Here is a 14996-nt window from a genome sequence, read left to right on the forward strand (position 1 = left end):
TTGACAAAACATAATCAACTATTAACTATAAATCAATTTATTTTCAATCACTTAATTAAATCAAACACATTATACAAATCATAAGTATCTATAACTGTCATCACATGTATCTCAATGTCTTTGTTGCACTAAATTTGTACTAAATTTTTGTTCATTAATAACGACACGATTTTTTGGAGGACTTTTGGCAAACATTGGGTTTTACGGAGTCGTCTAAACATCAAAATGTTTACTAAATATTTGAAATTTTAATATTCATGTAATATATATCTGGGTTTTGCATAATTATAATCTATATATCAGTGAATATTAATTAAAAGCAATGAATATATAAATACATTGAATAATCAAATAATGAATGTAATGAACGCATCATTGATGTGAAGTGCGTTTTATTGCCGACAAAGTGACCGCACGTTTCATATGAATATTAATATAAATATAAATATATATTAATATTATTAATACATATAATACTCAATATATAGACTCTATTGCTTAGAAAATAGTCATTCAATCACTGCTCACATCATTGCATATGACTTATAGACTTAAAGACAACAACTTTTTGATTAATAGAGACATTGATTGAAAAATAGGATAACATTTCAATTGAATTACTTATAGTCTATAACTTATAGTAAACTAATATTTGATTAGTTTGTAAGCAAATTGTTTATATATTAGTGTCAAGTGATAGCAATTAGTAATTGTTTTCAAACACTCAACAACTTTGAATTGATTATTGTCTTCATTTAATACTACAATGAATGACACACTAACACAACTGTCACAGCATTTGATGCAAACACTATCACCCGATGCCGGTGTCCGCAAAAGTGCCGAAAAATATTTGGAGTCAATTGAAGCTAATGAAGGATTTGGTCCACTTTTGCTTCAATTGGTTGATTGCAATCAATTGCATCTAACTGTACGTATGAGTGGTGCCATTGTCTTCAAAAATGTAATTAAAAGAAATTGGCCTCAAAATGAAGACATTACTAACAAAATTAGTGAAAATGACAGAAACCAAATCAAATCAGTGATTATTGATCTTATGTTGAAAAGTCCGGAACAAATACAGCGACAACTAAGCGATGCGGTCAGCATTATTGGTCGCGAAGACTTTCCTGATAAGTGGCCAAACCTTTTGGATGATATGATAACCAGAATGGGTGGCAATGAACCCAACTTTAACATAATCAATGGTGTCCTACAAACGGCTCACTCGCTATTTAAGAGATATCGTCATGAGTTTAGGTCGGATGAGTTGTGGACAGAAATCAAATACGTTTTGTCGCGATTTGCTGAACCATTCACTAAGTTGTTTGTCTGGACAGTCGATTTGGCTAAAACTCACGCAAATAACACACAAAATCTCAAAGTGATCTTCAGTTCACTTGTTCTTTGCGCCAAAATATTCAATAGTTTAAATACTCAAGACTTACCCGAATATTTTGAGGATAATATGTCTGTTTGGATGAAACACTTTCTTGAATTGTTATCAACTGATTACAAGAGTCTGCATACAGATAATGATGAAGAAGCCGGTCCTTTGGAACAATTGAAATCACAGATTTGTGACAATATAGGAATGTATGCATCAAAATATAACGAAGAGTTTGAGCCATATTTGCCCGGATTTGTTGAGTCGGTTTGGAATCTGTTGATTACTACCGGCGCTGAACCTAAATATGATATTTTAGTGAGTAATGCGATTCACTTTTTATCATCAGTTGCCGATCGCAGTCAATATTCAAATCTTTTTAAAGCTAATAATGTTTTAGACTCTATTAGCTCTAAAATTATTGTACCAAATATGGAATTTAGAGTTTCAGATGAAGAACTTTTTGAAGATAATCCTGAAGAATATATTCGTCGAGACATTGAAGGTTCAGATGTCGATACCAGACGACGAGCCGCTTGTGATCTCGTGAAGTCATTGTCGCGATATTTTGAGAAAGAAATGACTCAAGTTTTTAGTCAATACATTCAACTAATGCTTCAAAAGTATGCTGAAAATCCATTAGCGAATTGGAGGAATAAAGACGCCGTCATATATTTGGTAACATCTCTATCAGTAAAGACAGGAACGTCACGATTAGGCGCCACTTCAACATCAGATTTGGTGAATATTACTGAGTTTTATGTCAATGTTATTCGTCCAGATCTGGAGCGACAAAACCTTAATGAGACACCTGTTTTAAGAGCTGATGGTCTTAAATATCTAATGACTTTTCGTAATCAACTTTCTCTAAAAGAGATTATTATTCCAAGTTTGCCACTAATCATACAACATATGACGGCTCCCAATGTTGTTGTGCACACATATGCGGCTCATGTACTCGAAAAACTGTTAACTATGAGAGATTCAACACAACAAAAGTTGCCATCAATCAAAGTTGAAGATTTGGATGCATATATTGGACCACTTCTTAATGGATTATTTAATATATTAACATTTGCCGGATCTAATGAAAATGAATACGCAATGAAAGCTATTATGAGAACATTTAGTTTATTACAAGAGAGATGTTTACCATATTTTGCTCAACTATTGCCTAAATTAACAGCAAAATTAGCTGAAGTGACCAAAAATCCTACAAAACCACACTTTAATCACTACCTCTTTGAAGCATTGAGTCTCACCATTCGTATTGGTTGTCGAAAAGATCGGTCATTAGTTTCTAATTTCGAGTCGATTTTATTTCCGATATTTCAAGAAATTCTTATTCAAGACGTTCAAGAATTCATGCCTTATGTTTTCCAATTACTTTCATTGCTCCTCGAAATGTATGATAAATCTATTGCCGAACCATATATGGAATTATTCCCACATCTTCTGACTCCAATTTTATGGGAAAGACCGGCAAATATTGCGCCATTGGTTCGGTTATTACAGGCATTCATAGAGAAAGGAAGTGAACAAATAATTGATTCATCAAAATTACAGCCATTATTAGGAGTATTTCAAAAATTAATTGCTTCCAAAACTAACGATAATCAAGGCTTTTATATTTTGCAATCGCTTATTGAGTTCGCATCGGCAGTCAGTTTGGAGCCATATATGAAACAAGTTTTTATAATATTATTTCAACGACTAACCAGTTCTAAGACAACCAAATATATTAAATGTCTTCTCGTATTTTTTTCGCTATTTATTTACAAATATGGTGTCCAAACATTGGCCGACACTATTGATTCACTTCAGCAACGAATGTTTGGAATGGTTTTGGAGAAGTTATTCATTCCAGAGGTCCAAAAGGTTTCGGGAAGTGTTGAGAAAAAGATATTGGCTTTTGGTATGACTAAAATCCTGTGTGAACTCGACTCAACCATTATTGGGCAATACTCGCAATTTTGGGCACCACTTTTGCAGTCATTAGTGGCTCTCTTTGAGTTACCAGTCGATGAATCAGTTCCAGATGACGAACATTTCGTTGAAATTGAAGACACATTTGAATATCAGGCCTCATATTCACAGCTCGTATTTGCCGGTCATAAGGAAAGGGATCCATTGGAAGGATTGGTTTCTGATTCACGAATATATTTGGCGCAATCATTGAGCAAATTATCGACTAAACATCCGGGAAAACTAAATCCACTTATATCTACTGGTTTACCTCCCGATGCCATCACATATTTACAGCGCTATTGTATGGAAGCAAATATCACTATTTCTTGAATTATTAATGAAATTAATGTTTTTATCATTTTCTTTGTACCAAAAATTCATTAAATTTTGTTTTGTCTAATATTTTATTATACATTAAGTAAAATAAGAATGATTTTGTTGATTACAATATTATTGTTTTTAATAACATATTAATGAATATAATGTATAAATTCTTTTACTTCAATCTAATTGATATTATAATCAGCATTAAGTGAATCCCAAAATTGTTTAGACATCTTGTGTTCACTTTTGTTGTCACTATTGTTATCCATAACCAAAACTTTCTCTAAATTTTTCTCTTCGTTATCATTGAAGAGTACTGTTTGAAAAGCAATTAGTTATAAATAGATAAAAGATTAAAATAATTGATGATAACTCACATCCGATGACATTATTGTGATATGTCTTATACATGACTCTCATGACAGCCGCCAAAACCATATGTTCTTCGTTATCATTTGTGTGGTTTTGTTGTCGCAATTCTTTAACTTTAGTCTCCATTTCTTCTAATTTTTTTGCTAAGCATTTGGTTTTGTTTGTTAGATCTGTTTTATGTCTCTTTTTATCAACTAATTCAGTGGTCAATAACTCGACGCTATTTTTCAATGTTGACAATTGTGTCATCAAATCTGTTTCAGTCCATTCATTGGATGTGTTGACTGAGATCTTTTGTTGACATTTTGTGATGATTTCCTTTAAATTGGTTTCTTGTTTGGTCTGGAGTTCAGTCAAGAGACGATTGTTTTGAGCAATGATTTGCTTTAAACAATCAAACTGTTGGATCAAATTGTTGTCGATATCATCAATATCTTCATCCAAAGTGTGACAAATGGTTTCTAAATGTTTCAGTCTTTCATCCATTTGTCGACATTTGTCATCACTTCTTGTAATTACTTGTAATGTCTGTAAAAGACTTTATATTTAGATATAGTGACCGATAATGACAGCACATGTGACCAGTGGTCACAACTCACCGAATCATTGCTTTGTTTATCAGTGTTGACACAAATCGACATTTTGTTGACAAAGTGGTCACCAAATGATCAAAACAAACAATATTTGAGTCAATGTTTCGAACATTCAATAGTTATGTCAACTGTTTTGGCGCTCAAAATGAACGTTGTTTTCAAATTTTACAACAATTTCACATAAATTACGTCAATGTTTGACAATCAATACAATGTTAATGTGTTTTAAGTCTATTTTGAAAATTGTTTTTCCATTTCTTTAATATTAATTAGTTTTATAGGTTTTTAGCATTAATTTACATATAATTTAAATATATTTAACAAAATTAGTTAAATCCGAGACCAATATTATTAATAATTTCATTAATAGATTTTGATTTTTAAAAGTTAAATGTTTTTGATAATCGATTTTCAGATCATTAGAATTATTCGAATTGATTTGAATATACAGTTTGTATATATTATTATCCGATATCCGATCCGATATCCAATCCATCAGATCTCTAGTTTAAAGCACAGCTATATATATGTCTACAAAATATAAGTTATTTGTTGTTAGAAGTGTTGTGAAAGTTATTTAAACATTAATTTTTGATTCAAAATTAATTGTATATTTAAAGTCATGTTTTATAATTGTCTATTCATAAAATCACTGTCAAAATAGGTGAGACTGGTTTTTGGCTATAATTTGTTTATTTAAAGGGATTTAACAAATATTTTTTAACTGCAACTATGGTTTTCTGTGACCAATACACTGATTTTGTTACTTTTATTTGATATGTGCACCGGTATGATAGCTCTGGGAGGTTCGGTATCTGAGAAACTAAAAGAATTATTTAAATTATATTAATTATAAAATATAGACATCTTTTAGCTTTTGTTGTTCTATTAAACAGTTATTGAGTAAAATAAGTGATGAATAAAAAATTGAAAATTAAACTTTAAATAACTTGTAATTCACACTATATATTATTATGCGATTATTTCTAATCAATTTTATATTACAAATTTAGGTTGATGATGATAAATTTGATAGCTCATGTAGTTTTTGAGATATTTGCAAACATAATATTTCCCATTATAATTATTATCAGTTATTAAAACCTCAAGTAATAAATATTTTATGTTATTTACTAAATAATTATAATTTGAAATATTACTTTTGCAAAAATCTAAAAAACTACATGAGATCGCAAATTAACATAAATTGGTTAAAAGTTTTATCTGTAATAGAATTTATTAGAAAAAAATGTATCATAAATACAGTGCTTCACTAGTTATTTAAAATTGAAATTTCACTTATGTTTAATCAAAGCTTATTTTACTTGAAAACAATTTAATATAGCATTAGAAATGCTAAAATAGGTGTCTAATTATTTGTTATTTAATCTAGAATTAACACAATTTAAATATCACTATTAGTTTCTGAGTTATCATAGTTTTGCACAAATTAAATAAAAGTAGTAAAACCACTCAATTGGTAACAGAAAATCATAGTTGCAATTAAAATATATTTGTTAACTTCCATTGAATTAACACAAAAAACCATTCTCACCTATTTTGACAATCATTATATATATATATAATATTAATATAAAAAACTGTTTTATTAATTTTAATTTAATTTTAATGTTATAATTAATATGTTTTCTAAAGAAATATTTTCAAATGTGTGAATCATTGGAAAACCAAAACCGAAAGACTAGAATTCAAATGGTTTTTGATTTTTTTTCCGGTTCAGCGAACCTTTTGGTTTCTCTCTCTAAGCTATAGTCATAATCCATGAAATTGTATAGAAATAAGTAATTTATCAAAACTTTTATATGTATTAGCCTTCAAATCAAATGTTAATGAAATAGACATTGAATTTATAATTTTGAACTCAATTTATACCTTCAATAATTGCCTGACCTTTAAATCATAAATTAATTATAATTTATTTAATTTGAATTGTTTTGAATTTCATTAATTGAATGATGTCTGCAATTGCAAGGACTTAACCCTTTAATAGCATTACCTGTATATTACATTACAATATAGTATTAAACTAAGTTATCATCAGTTGGATAGAAACTAATGGATAGAAAAATTGAAATCATTGACAAAGTGGTAGCAAATTAATGGTTAATTTGTATCAACAATACTGTATAATACTCTTATTGTATGAAACATTATCATTGATATTGCATTGCTTTCCTTAATACAACTTTTTTTATGAAAATCGTTATTAATTCAAACAAATTAGATTAAATATTATAGCATTAAAAGTATATATCATTATAAATTTAATAAAAAGTATACAATAAAACATCGATTTTGATTATATTTGTTAGCAATTCATACATTTTTTTGTAATCTTCAAGATTTCAATAATTTTTGTTTTGTTAACAATTTGATAATTTTAGAGGACTTGTAATATTTAGTTACATATAATATTAATTCTGTATTTGTTATATATTATAATAATAGACAAATTCAAACACAATATTAGTTTTGAATTAAAGTTCAATTCAATTATTTCAATACTTCTATTGTCGAGTTTTTTTGACAATAATTGACTAAATTTTTATTATTTAAATTAATATATAAATTCAATAAAATTCTATAAATCTATTTAATTACTGAATTAAAATGAAAAATGAGATCAAATATATAAACGATTGAATTGTTAGGAATGAGGACACTATTGACTCACATATGAAGATAATGTCCATATTATCACATTTGAAAGCATTTACACTAATTTATGTCACAGTTTTGCAAATCAGTATTTTTATTGAAAATATAAATTTTTATCAATTCTTTACTATTAATAAAAACATTGTTAATTTGTAGAAAAAATAGTTTATAATTAATAAACTATAAGTTTGTAAATTTTATGTACTAATATAACATGTAATCCAAACGTGTGTTAACTACATTTATTTAAAATGTTGTATAAATTTTATCATTTATTTAAATACTTACCAAAAACACTAACTGTAAGACTAGTCATAACTTACCTTTTGTTTCTAACTATAATACATGTGTTAGTGATCTCTCCAACAAAAATGGTCAAAACAATCGCAGTCATTCAATTATATATATATACTATATATAATATACATAAATTAAATTGCATTTTATATTTAGTGTATTGAAGGAAATGCAAGAAAAACTTATATCAACAATTGATGGCATATTATATTATATAAATTATAGTTAATAAAACACATACAACATCTACACTGTATTAACTGAGCTATTAATTTAAATGTCAATCTCATTGCTATACAAATATTAACCATCAAATGTCGTATTAATAACATATTAATATATATTTTAATTAAATTTAATTAAAAGAATAAAAACATTTGGTTTTACAGATGACTTGAGGTTTGTTGTAATGGCTGTCAGTATTGACCAATAAATGACAAAAATGGCAGTTATTTAGATAAGTGAGTAAAATGACTGTTAAATAAAAATCGATTAATTTATGAAATTGAGTTTCATTTTACTATTGTTTAAACAAATAAAAGCAATACTTTGGCTCAAATTTAGTTTAGACTATACATAATGTATTTTATATATATATATATATATACTTGAAAATATATAATTATATATAACATATTTAAAAATAATAATTCTTTTAAGTAATTAATACATAAACTTATATTAATTTAATAATGAGTTGTGTCTTGTTTTGGTCACTGGTGTTATTAAACTTAAGCATATATGTAAATATACTGTATTGTAAATCATTGTTTCTTTTAGTATATATATATTACAATAATTGCATAACTAATACATTAATAAATGTTTGAATGAATAGATTGAAACTAACGATAACATCAAATCATGATTTTACAATATATAGAATAATAATATTTATAATTATATATAAATAAACCGTTTGATCGGCGCTTCCCTTAAGTCTCTTCTGATCGGTTGTGCTTTTATTACAATAATTATATTATAAATTTATTATAACGCAAGATATGTGCGAACAGTGATTGACATACAATTCAAATGATGTATTAATGGATCTGAATGTGGATTGAAGTCAATGAGTAATAATATTGATGTCATTTATGTCAATTTACAGTAATTGTAGACAATTGTCTCAATCGATAAATATATGAATGATTTGATTACAGTTTATTTTCACATAAATCACGAGATCTTCAAATAATCACTTAAAACATAATTTTGAGGGATTTTGTAATAGTTGTATAATATAATAGACTGTTTGCAAAATAAACTTCGTTTGTAAAGGTGGGCTATTCTTGCGTCTATTTGTTTCATTAATTATCCGTTTCTTTTATTTTTCTTTTAAAAAACTAAATAATAAGTCATTTCACGTGAAATACACGAATTGAAGAAAACACGGGAAGAACTATAGGCGCAAGTCGTCGTCGAAACCAGTTATCAGTCTTTAAATAACAAACAGTTTTCATACTTTTGGTTCACTCAATACTCAATTTAAATAAAACCTAATGTTCACAAAATTTTAAGATTGTTTGATCCGTTTGCGAGGCGGACCTATTGGAGGCATTTGTTGTGTAGCCAGCGCTCGAAAAGCTTCGGCTATTAGGTGGGGCTGTCTATTAACCATTGTTTTCCAGCCCTGGGTTTCCATAATATCTGTGGCGTGTCTATTGTAGTAATAAATCAACAATTAATTTCATTATTATCTTTAAGATATAGTTTTAAGACTTACGTATTGATATATTCAATGGCGTGTGCTTTCAATTGGCTGGCACTGTGCATATCTGCCAATATAAGCACTTCGGCTGCCGTTTCGACAGATAGGTTGGAACAAAGTGACTCTTCACACATCACTTTAAGTCTTTCCAAATCATACTAATAAATCAAATTAAATAAACTTATAATAGTTGTTATAATCAATAGATATAATAAACAATACTTTGTCTGCTGCGGCCAATAAGTCTGCGTCCATTTTCTCTAAATTGGTTGCTTTTCCCGTATATATAAACCGAAGCATTTCTCTGAGTACTTCGTGGTCCATATCAGTAATTTCTACTTTATTTTGTTTCTTTTCTTCCATTTCGTGCTCAAACATCGCGGCAAAGACTGGAGATCGCGCCGCGAGTATGGCTTTGTGTGCATAATATTCTCTTCCGTTGACAACTAGTAATACATCACTAAATTTTTGGCTCTCAAATAACATACTTAAATCATCAGATAGTCTACACTCTGGAACTTTAAATTGTATTGAATTGTTTTGACCCGAAATGTTGACTGAATCCGCGACAACACTAACCTATTAATACATTTTATATAACATTTATGACATTTTCTAATAACAAAATATCAATCAATACATACTTCACAATAAAGTGTGAGTTTGTCGTCGGGAAGCAAACCGTTGGCCTCATCTAAAAGAAAGTCTCTACGAATAAACTTTTTGAAACCCCAGTCCTTTCCCTGAACGAAACGGTAGGCTCTCTGGCTTTCTATAGTTAACAATCAATTAATATAAATAGTTTATTATTAATCATTTAAAATACAATCAATGGTAACAATCAATGACAACAATAATGTATTACCCATTGCTTTGGTTTCTTCTCTTTTAGCATTAAGTATTGAAAATTTGAATTTAGCCCTCACTTCGGTCTTATTGCAAGAGACTAGCAGTAAATATAACGACAGATAGTCTTTACTTTCTTCATCCAAACCCTTTGGATTTACTCGTAAACACCTTTAATAACAACTCATTATAAGTAACAATAAGTAATCAAAAGTAAGACATAAAAACAAATGTCAAACCATTTAAGTTTATCATTAGCTCCGGCAGAAAATGTCGAACTTTTAAGCACTTCTCCCATTTCTTCGCGACAAAAGCTGAAGTTATTGATAGTCCACATATAGGAAAACTTAATCACTTTGACCTGAGTATAACACCAACTCTCAGCCACCGGAGTGTTGGCCTCATTATTAGGTGGTGGCGATGGAGCGCGCGATACGGCCATACCGTTACTGCTGCTGTTAATACTACCACAACCTCCGCTGTTAGCGCTGCCACCACTGCTGCTGCTGTTACCCGGAGTCGGTTCCGTTTTTGCGGGTTGGAAACACTAACTCACTATCAAATAATATATATATATATATATTTATTATCAGTTAGTGTCTTGTTTTACACAAATGTGTCAATTTTCTGTTGATAATTAGTTGCTGTAATCAAATAAGACAAATGAGAACAATTAAGTCGGATGTTATGTCATTGTCACAGCTATTAAACATTAAGTAGTTTATTAAAGTCAATGAGCTTAGGGCTGTCCACCTTTGAATGTTCAGTGCATTGAATTTTAAGAACATAGTATATATAAAAAAAGAAAAATGCAGTTTTGCTACCAGTTTTAAGAGTAGGCAATAAATTATTTATATTATCAATGCATTGAATGTAATCAAAGTCATCCACTTTTAAGTACCATATATTCAAGCCATTAGTACTTATAACTCAATATAAAACATATTAAATGATAATATTTGCAAATCTGATTCCCAGTGACATTGAGATCGTGTCAGACATACACTTAACTAACATTTAATGGAAAGGGAGGCCAAAAAACTCATGTTAAGGACTAACACATCCAATATTGAAAGGTATTTCCTTTAAGCTGAGAATCGGTCACTTCTTCATAATTCTCACGTCATATGCAACCAAAAAATGATGAATTGTTTGAATATGTATTGATTCATATGATATATAGTCAATACAGACTATAGAGAACCAGAAAAGGGAAAGGGAGGACACATTGAGGAACTCAGGTCACAGGTATGGCAACAGAGAAAAGTGAGGAGAAATGCATAACATATGATATGCTATATATATAATATATAATAAGTTATGTATCACTGGATCTAAACGTTTTCTAAATACAGTCTATAAGTTTAGGTTGAATACAATGAAAGAATGGTCCACAAGAACAGTGATGAGTCGTCGTCTCTCAATATCTAACTTTCCTCTCTGTGACCGACACTGTGTTGAGTGCACTGACTTGACTGAGTTGAACGCTCTGTACGAACATTGATCTCCATATGAACTGTAAGTTTAGTTATTACTCAAAAGTGGCTCAACTTTGCCAACATTTCTGGAAATTGGATTAAAACTAATGAATAGTTCACCAAAAAATTAGAGCTCAAAATCATCTAATGTTAACCCAAACAATATTTAGCAAAATCTCAATAACTATTACCTTTACAATCACTAATAAAATAGTTATTTTTATAGTTGTCATAAAAAATGCTTATTTGTATGCAATGATAGTTTTTAAAGCACAGGTATTGATATAATTGAATGCTTATTAAACAATATTATCTTCAATGAACTCAACAAATAGCAGATATGATATATGTATAACAATTTACAAACATTGCAAACACATCTCTAATACAAAAGCTTAACAATCGAGAGGAACGGTATAACAGATGGCAATAAAAAGTTGAGGTAAACTAGAGGTAAAATACAGGTCCTCTAATCGCTATAATAATGATCCGACTGTGTGTGAGACCTGAATCGACATTGTATTCAATTTGCAGCAAAAGAATGCATTACATCCCATCATTAAGCTATGGGGACACACAGGTTAACACCAATTCACCCACATTTCATACCCTATGACCTCATATCATATGGTCGGGTCGGGTGCGGGCAAAGCAAATGTCTTATAAATTAGTGAAACATTACTTTGCAATATAATCCCTGAGCAAAATGTCCTCTAAAAAGCATTGCTCTTAAGTGTTTGTTGTAAGTGAAGGCAATCGTGAGCCTCGCCTGACCTCACACTCAACGACCTCCAGAGTTACAGAGAGAGAGCAGTTGTTGTATTGAAATTGTTTGATTCAGTTGTCAGTTCTCTCTCTCCCCAAAACTCATCTGAAAAAATGGTGAAAAAGATTTGCCAAAAGTTTGAGTTATTGAGGAAAGCATTAAAACATACATACAATGAATATAAGCGACGTCTCCATGAAATCAAATCAAAATCGGGTCACATATAGTGTACGATATGACCTCAATATAGTCACTACTTTACTATTACTACTATTGTATACATCAATACTAAAAGTTTCATTCATATACTTAACTAATTAATTATACCAATTTCTAGTTATACTTTTATATACATATACTTTACATACATTACTATAAGATTTTATCAATTATTATAAGATATTTAAGATTTTATTTTAAAAAATACCATTAAAAACATAAATAAGTTAATACTTAATGTTAAGTTTAGTCATTTGAATCTGAGATCAAGTCATCTAATGTTAAACAAAACAATTGTCACATTACTTATAATGGTAAACATGATATCACATATGAGTTCATGTAATTGATTACCAATCATAAGATAATCGCTTTGTAATCACTTCTTAAGCAAAGTTTTATGACTCTCAAAGTCAACACAAAACAAATGTTTAATAAACACACAGTTGTTGTCTCTTTAAAATTGTTTTAATAAATTTGAAAATATTTAGGATATTTGATTAAAACGTGTGTAAAATGCTATTTATTAATAGAAATATTGAAATTATTTATTAAAAATAAAATGTTTTAAATATTAAGAGTTAGCCTTGAATTGCATCTCAAGGAGAGACCAATGAATATATCATTGATTTATACAATGCATTGTTATATACAATATATAATGATATGATATATCACTAATGTTTATCACACTTACCACTGATCACTGCGATCACCAACTAATCAATATAATGGTAAATCAGATGATAATCCTAATGGTGTCACTCATCATAATAAACATAAACTAATTGATAAATCATTAGTAAAACTAGTCATCACTTGAATGGACAGCAACTGAAGTGACGGCCATATTATTGACGATTGAGTGCAACACTAGTACTGAATGACTGACAATCACTGCACACAACACAACACAACACACTCTGTACTAAACAACACAACACTCCAGTGATTACACCTATCGGTGATTACATAAAACTATACCAACAATATTACAATACATTAATGTATAACAAATGTCAATCAATTTTACAGGTAATACAGGTAATAGTGTAACTTTGAGTAAGCTATCAAATTTATACTGTAATTTACATATACCGGTATATCATATATATATATATATATATATTGTATGTAAAGTTAAATTTTGTTTTGTTTTACGATTATTTTTAATTTTTAAATTTTAATCTTTCATTTTTATAAATCAATTATTTAATACTTAAAAGCAAGTTATAGATTTTAAACAGATTTTTTAGTTAAGACTATAAATCAAATAAGTTATGTACTATAGTTTATAAAGTAAATTAGAAAAAATCAAATCAACATATGATATATAATTTAAATTGCATTTGTAATTATATAATTAAATACTTATTGTATAAAATGATAACATAGCAAATAAACTTTGAAAATAATGAATTTAGTATTGGCTAATGTCATATTCTTATATATTGTATATATTATATACTGTATACTGTATACTAGTATATATATATAATTTGTATATATTAATGATATTTGTTAAGTAAGTTGATAATTGTAATGATAATTGTAATGATAATTGTAATAAAAACGGAAACATAAAATACATTAGTATTAGAAATAAATTTAGATCTGGTATTAGACCGTAAAATACATTGTAAAGTAATGAATGTATGCGTAAAATCCCTCAACTATTTGGTTAGAAATCAGGTTTTAGTAGTGAAAAGCCCTGAACTATATACTGATATATATCGACAAAAGCATAGTTTACTTAAAGTTTTTCTATGACCTCAAACTCTTATTAATCATTACATAGATTTGGCCATAGAGTGAGCCCTACACTCATATACATAGGCGTTGTATTGAAGTAATACTGTAGTACTTTACTGTATTGTATTAATAAATATGTGTCCATAAGCTAAGCCAATGTATTAATACAAGTATAGGACACACAAAAAGTTTTTAAGAGTAGGTCTGGTCTGATGTGCTCTACTAATGCACCGTTCGTTTAGCAACTCATAACACTTATTATTAATATACCATTGAATATGAGATTTTCAATGAAGGGCTCCGCCTCTGACACCAAAACTTTTCAGATATGTATAAAATAATTTTATTAAAATTACTCATATCATGAAAACATACTTTTTAAATAAAACCCATTTATTATGATTTGTATCCTCTTTATAATCCAAATAATATACATACTGTATGTACTGTACTGTATATATTGTTTGATTGAATTTTTAAAGAAATATTTACAATTATAATAATTTTATTAATTAGGATATATATATTTTTTAATGACAAACTATTCATTCATTTATTCAATATATTATAATTGTCACTAAACAATGGGTCACTTCTAATATCT

The 14996-nt window shown here is 28.6% G+C and overlaps 3 protein-coding genes across 3 annotated transcripts; 1 reads left to right on the forward strand and 2 right to left on the reverse strand.

The window, feature by feature from the left end:
• Positions 1–532: 532 nt before the first annotated feature.
• Positions 533–3713, forward strand: LOC128960415 (exportin-2-like). The gene has a single exon (XM_054306488.1). The coding sequence runs from the start codon at positions 767–769 to the stop codon at positions 3683–3685; it is 2919 nt and encodes a 972-aa protein (XP_054162463.1). The 5' UTR covers positions 533–766; the 3' UTR covers positions 3686–3713.
• A 25-nt stretch (positions 3714–3738) lies between these two features.
• On the reverse strand, positions 3739–4798 carry LOC128960420 (uncharacterized). The gene is made up of 3 exons (XM_054306494.1): positions 4651–4798; positions 4057–4579; positions 3739–3995 (listed from the first exon to the last, which is right to left on the reverse strand). The coding sequence occupies exons 1-3, from the start codon at positions 4690–4692 to the stop codon at positions 3862–3864; spliced, it is 699 nt and encodes a 232-aa protein (XP_054162469.1). The 5' UTR covers positions 4693–4798; the 3' UTR covers positions 3739–3861.
• A 3738-nt stretch (positions 4799–8536) lies between these two features.
• Positions 8537–13554, reverse strand: LOC128960418 (protein roadkill-like). Its single transcript, XM_054306491.1, has 7 exons — positions 13338–13554; positions 10417–10732; positions 10197–10348; positions 9976–10103; positions 9554–9910; positions 9347–9489; positions 8537–9281 (listed from the first exon to the last, which is right to left on the reverse strand). The coding sequence occupies exons 2-7, from the start codon at positions 10617–10619 to the stop codon at positions 9137–9139; spliced, it is 1128 nt and encodes a 375-aa protein (XP_054162466.1). The 5' UTR covers positions 10620–10732; positions 13338–13554; the 3' UTR covers positions 8537–9136.
• Between the last annotated feature and the right edge of the window lie 1442 nt (positions 13555–14996).

This window comes from Oppia nitens, unplaced genomic scaffold (genome assembly GCF_028296485.1).
Source record: "Oppia nitens isolate AA-2021 unplaced genomic scaffold, nextdenovo-longstitch-racon4-pilon3 scaffold4_pilon_pilon_pilon, whole genome shotgun sequence".
NCBI classification, from domain to species: Eukaryota; Metazoa; Arthropoda; class Arachnida; order Sarcoptiformes; family Oppiidae; genus Oppia; species Oppia nitens.

Coding starts and splice junctions, on each gene's coding strand:
- LOC128960415 (XM_054306488.1), top strand. CDS start 767: ATGAATGACACACTAACACAACTGTCACAGCATTTGATGCAAACACTA.
- LOC128960420 (XM_054306494.1), bottom strand. CDS start 4,692: ATGTCGATTTGTGTCAACACTGATAAACAAAGCAATGATTCG. Junction 4,580..4,650: donor ATAAACAAAGCAATGATTCG/GTGAGTTGTGAC, acceptor AGTCTTTTACAG/ACATTACAAGTAATTACAAG. Junction 3,996..4,056: donor TCACAATAATGTCATCGGAT/GTGAGTTATCAT, acceptor CTTTTCAAACAG/TACTCTTCAATGATAACGAA.
- LOC128960418 (XM_054306491.1), bottom strand. CDS start 10,619: ATGGCCGTATCGCGCGCTCCATCGCCACCACCTAATAATGAGGCCAAC. Junction 10,104..10,196: donor AGAAGAAACCAAAGCAATGG/GTAATACATTAT, acceptor TGTTAACTATAG/AAAGCCAGAGAGCCTACCGT. Junction 9,490..9,553: donor TATTGGCCGCAGCAGACAAA/GTATTGTTTATT, acceptor TTGATTTATTAG/TATGATTTGGAAAGACTTAA.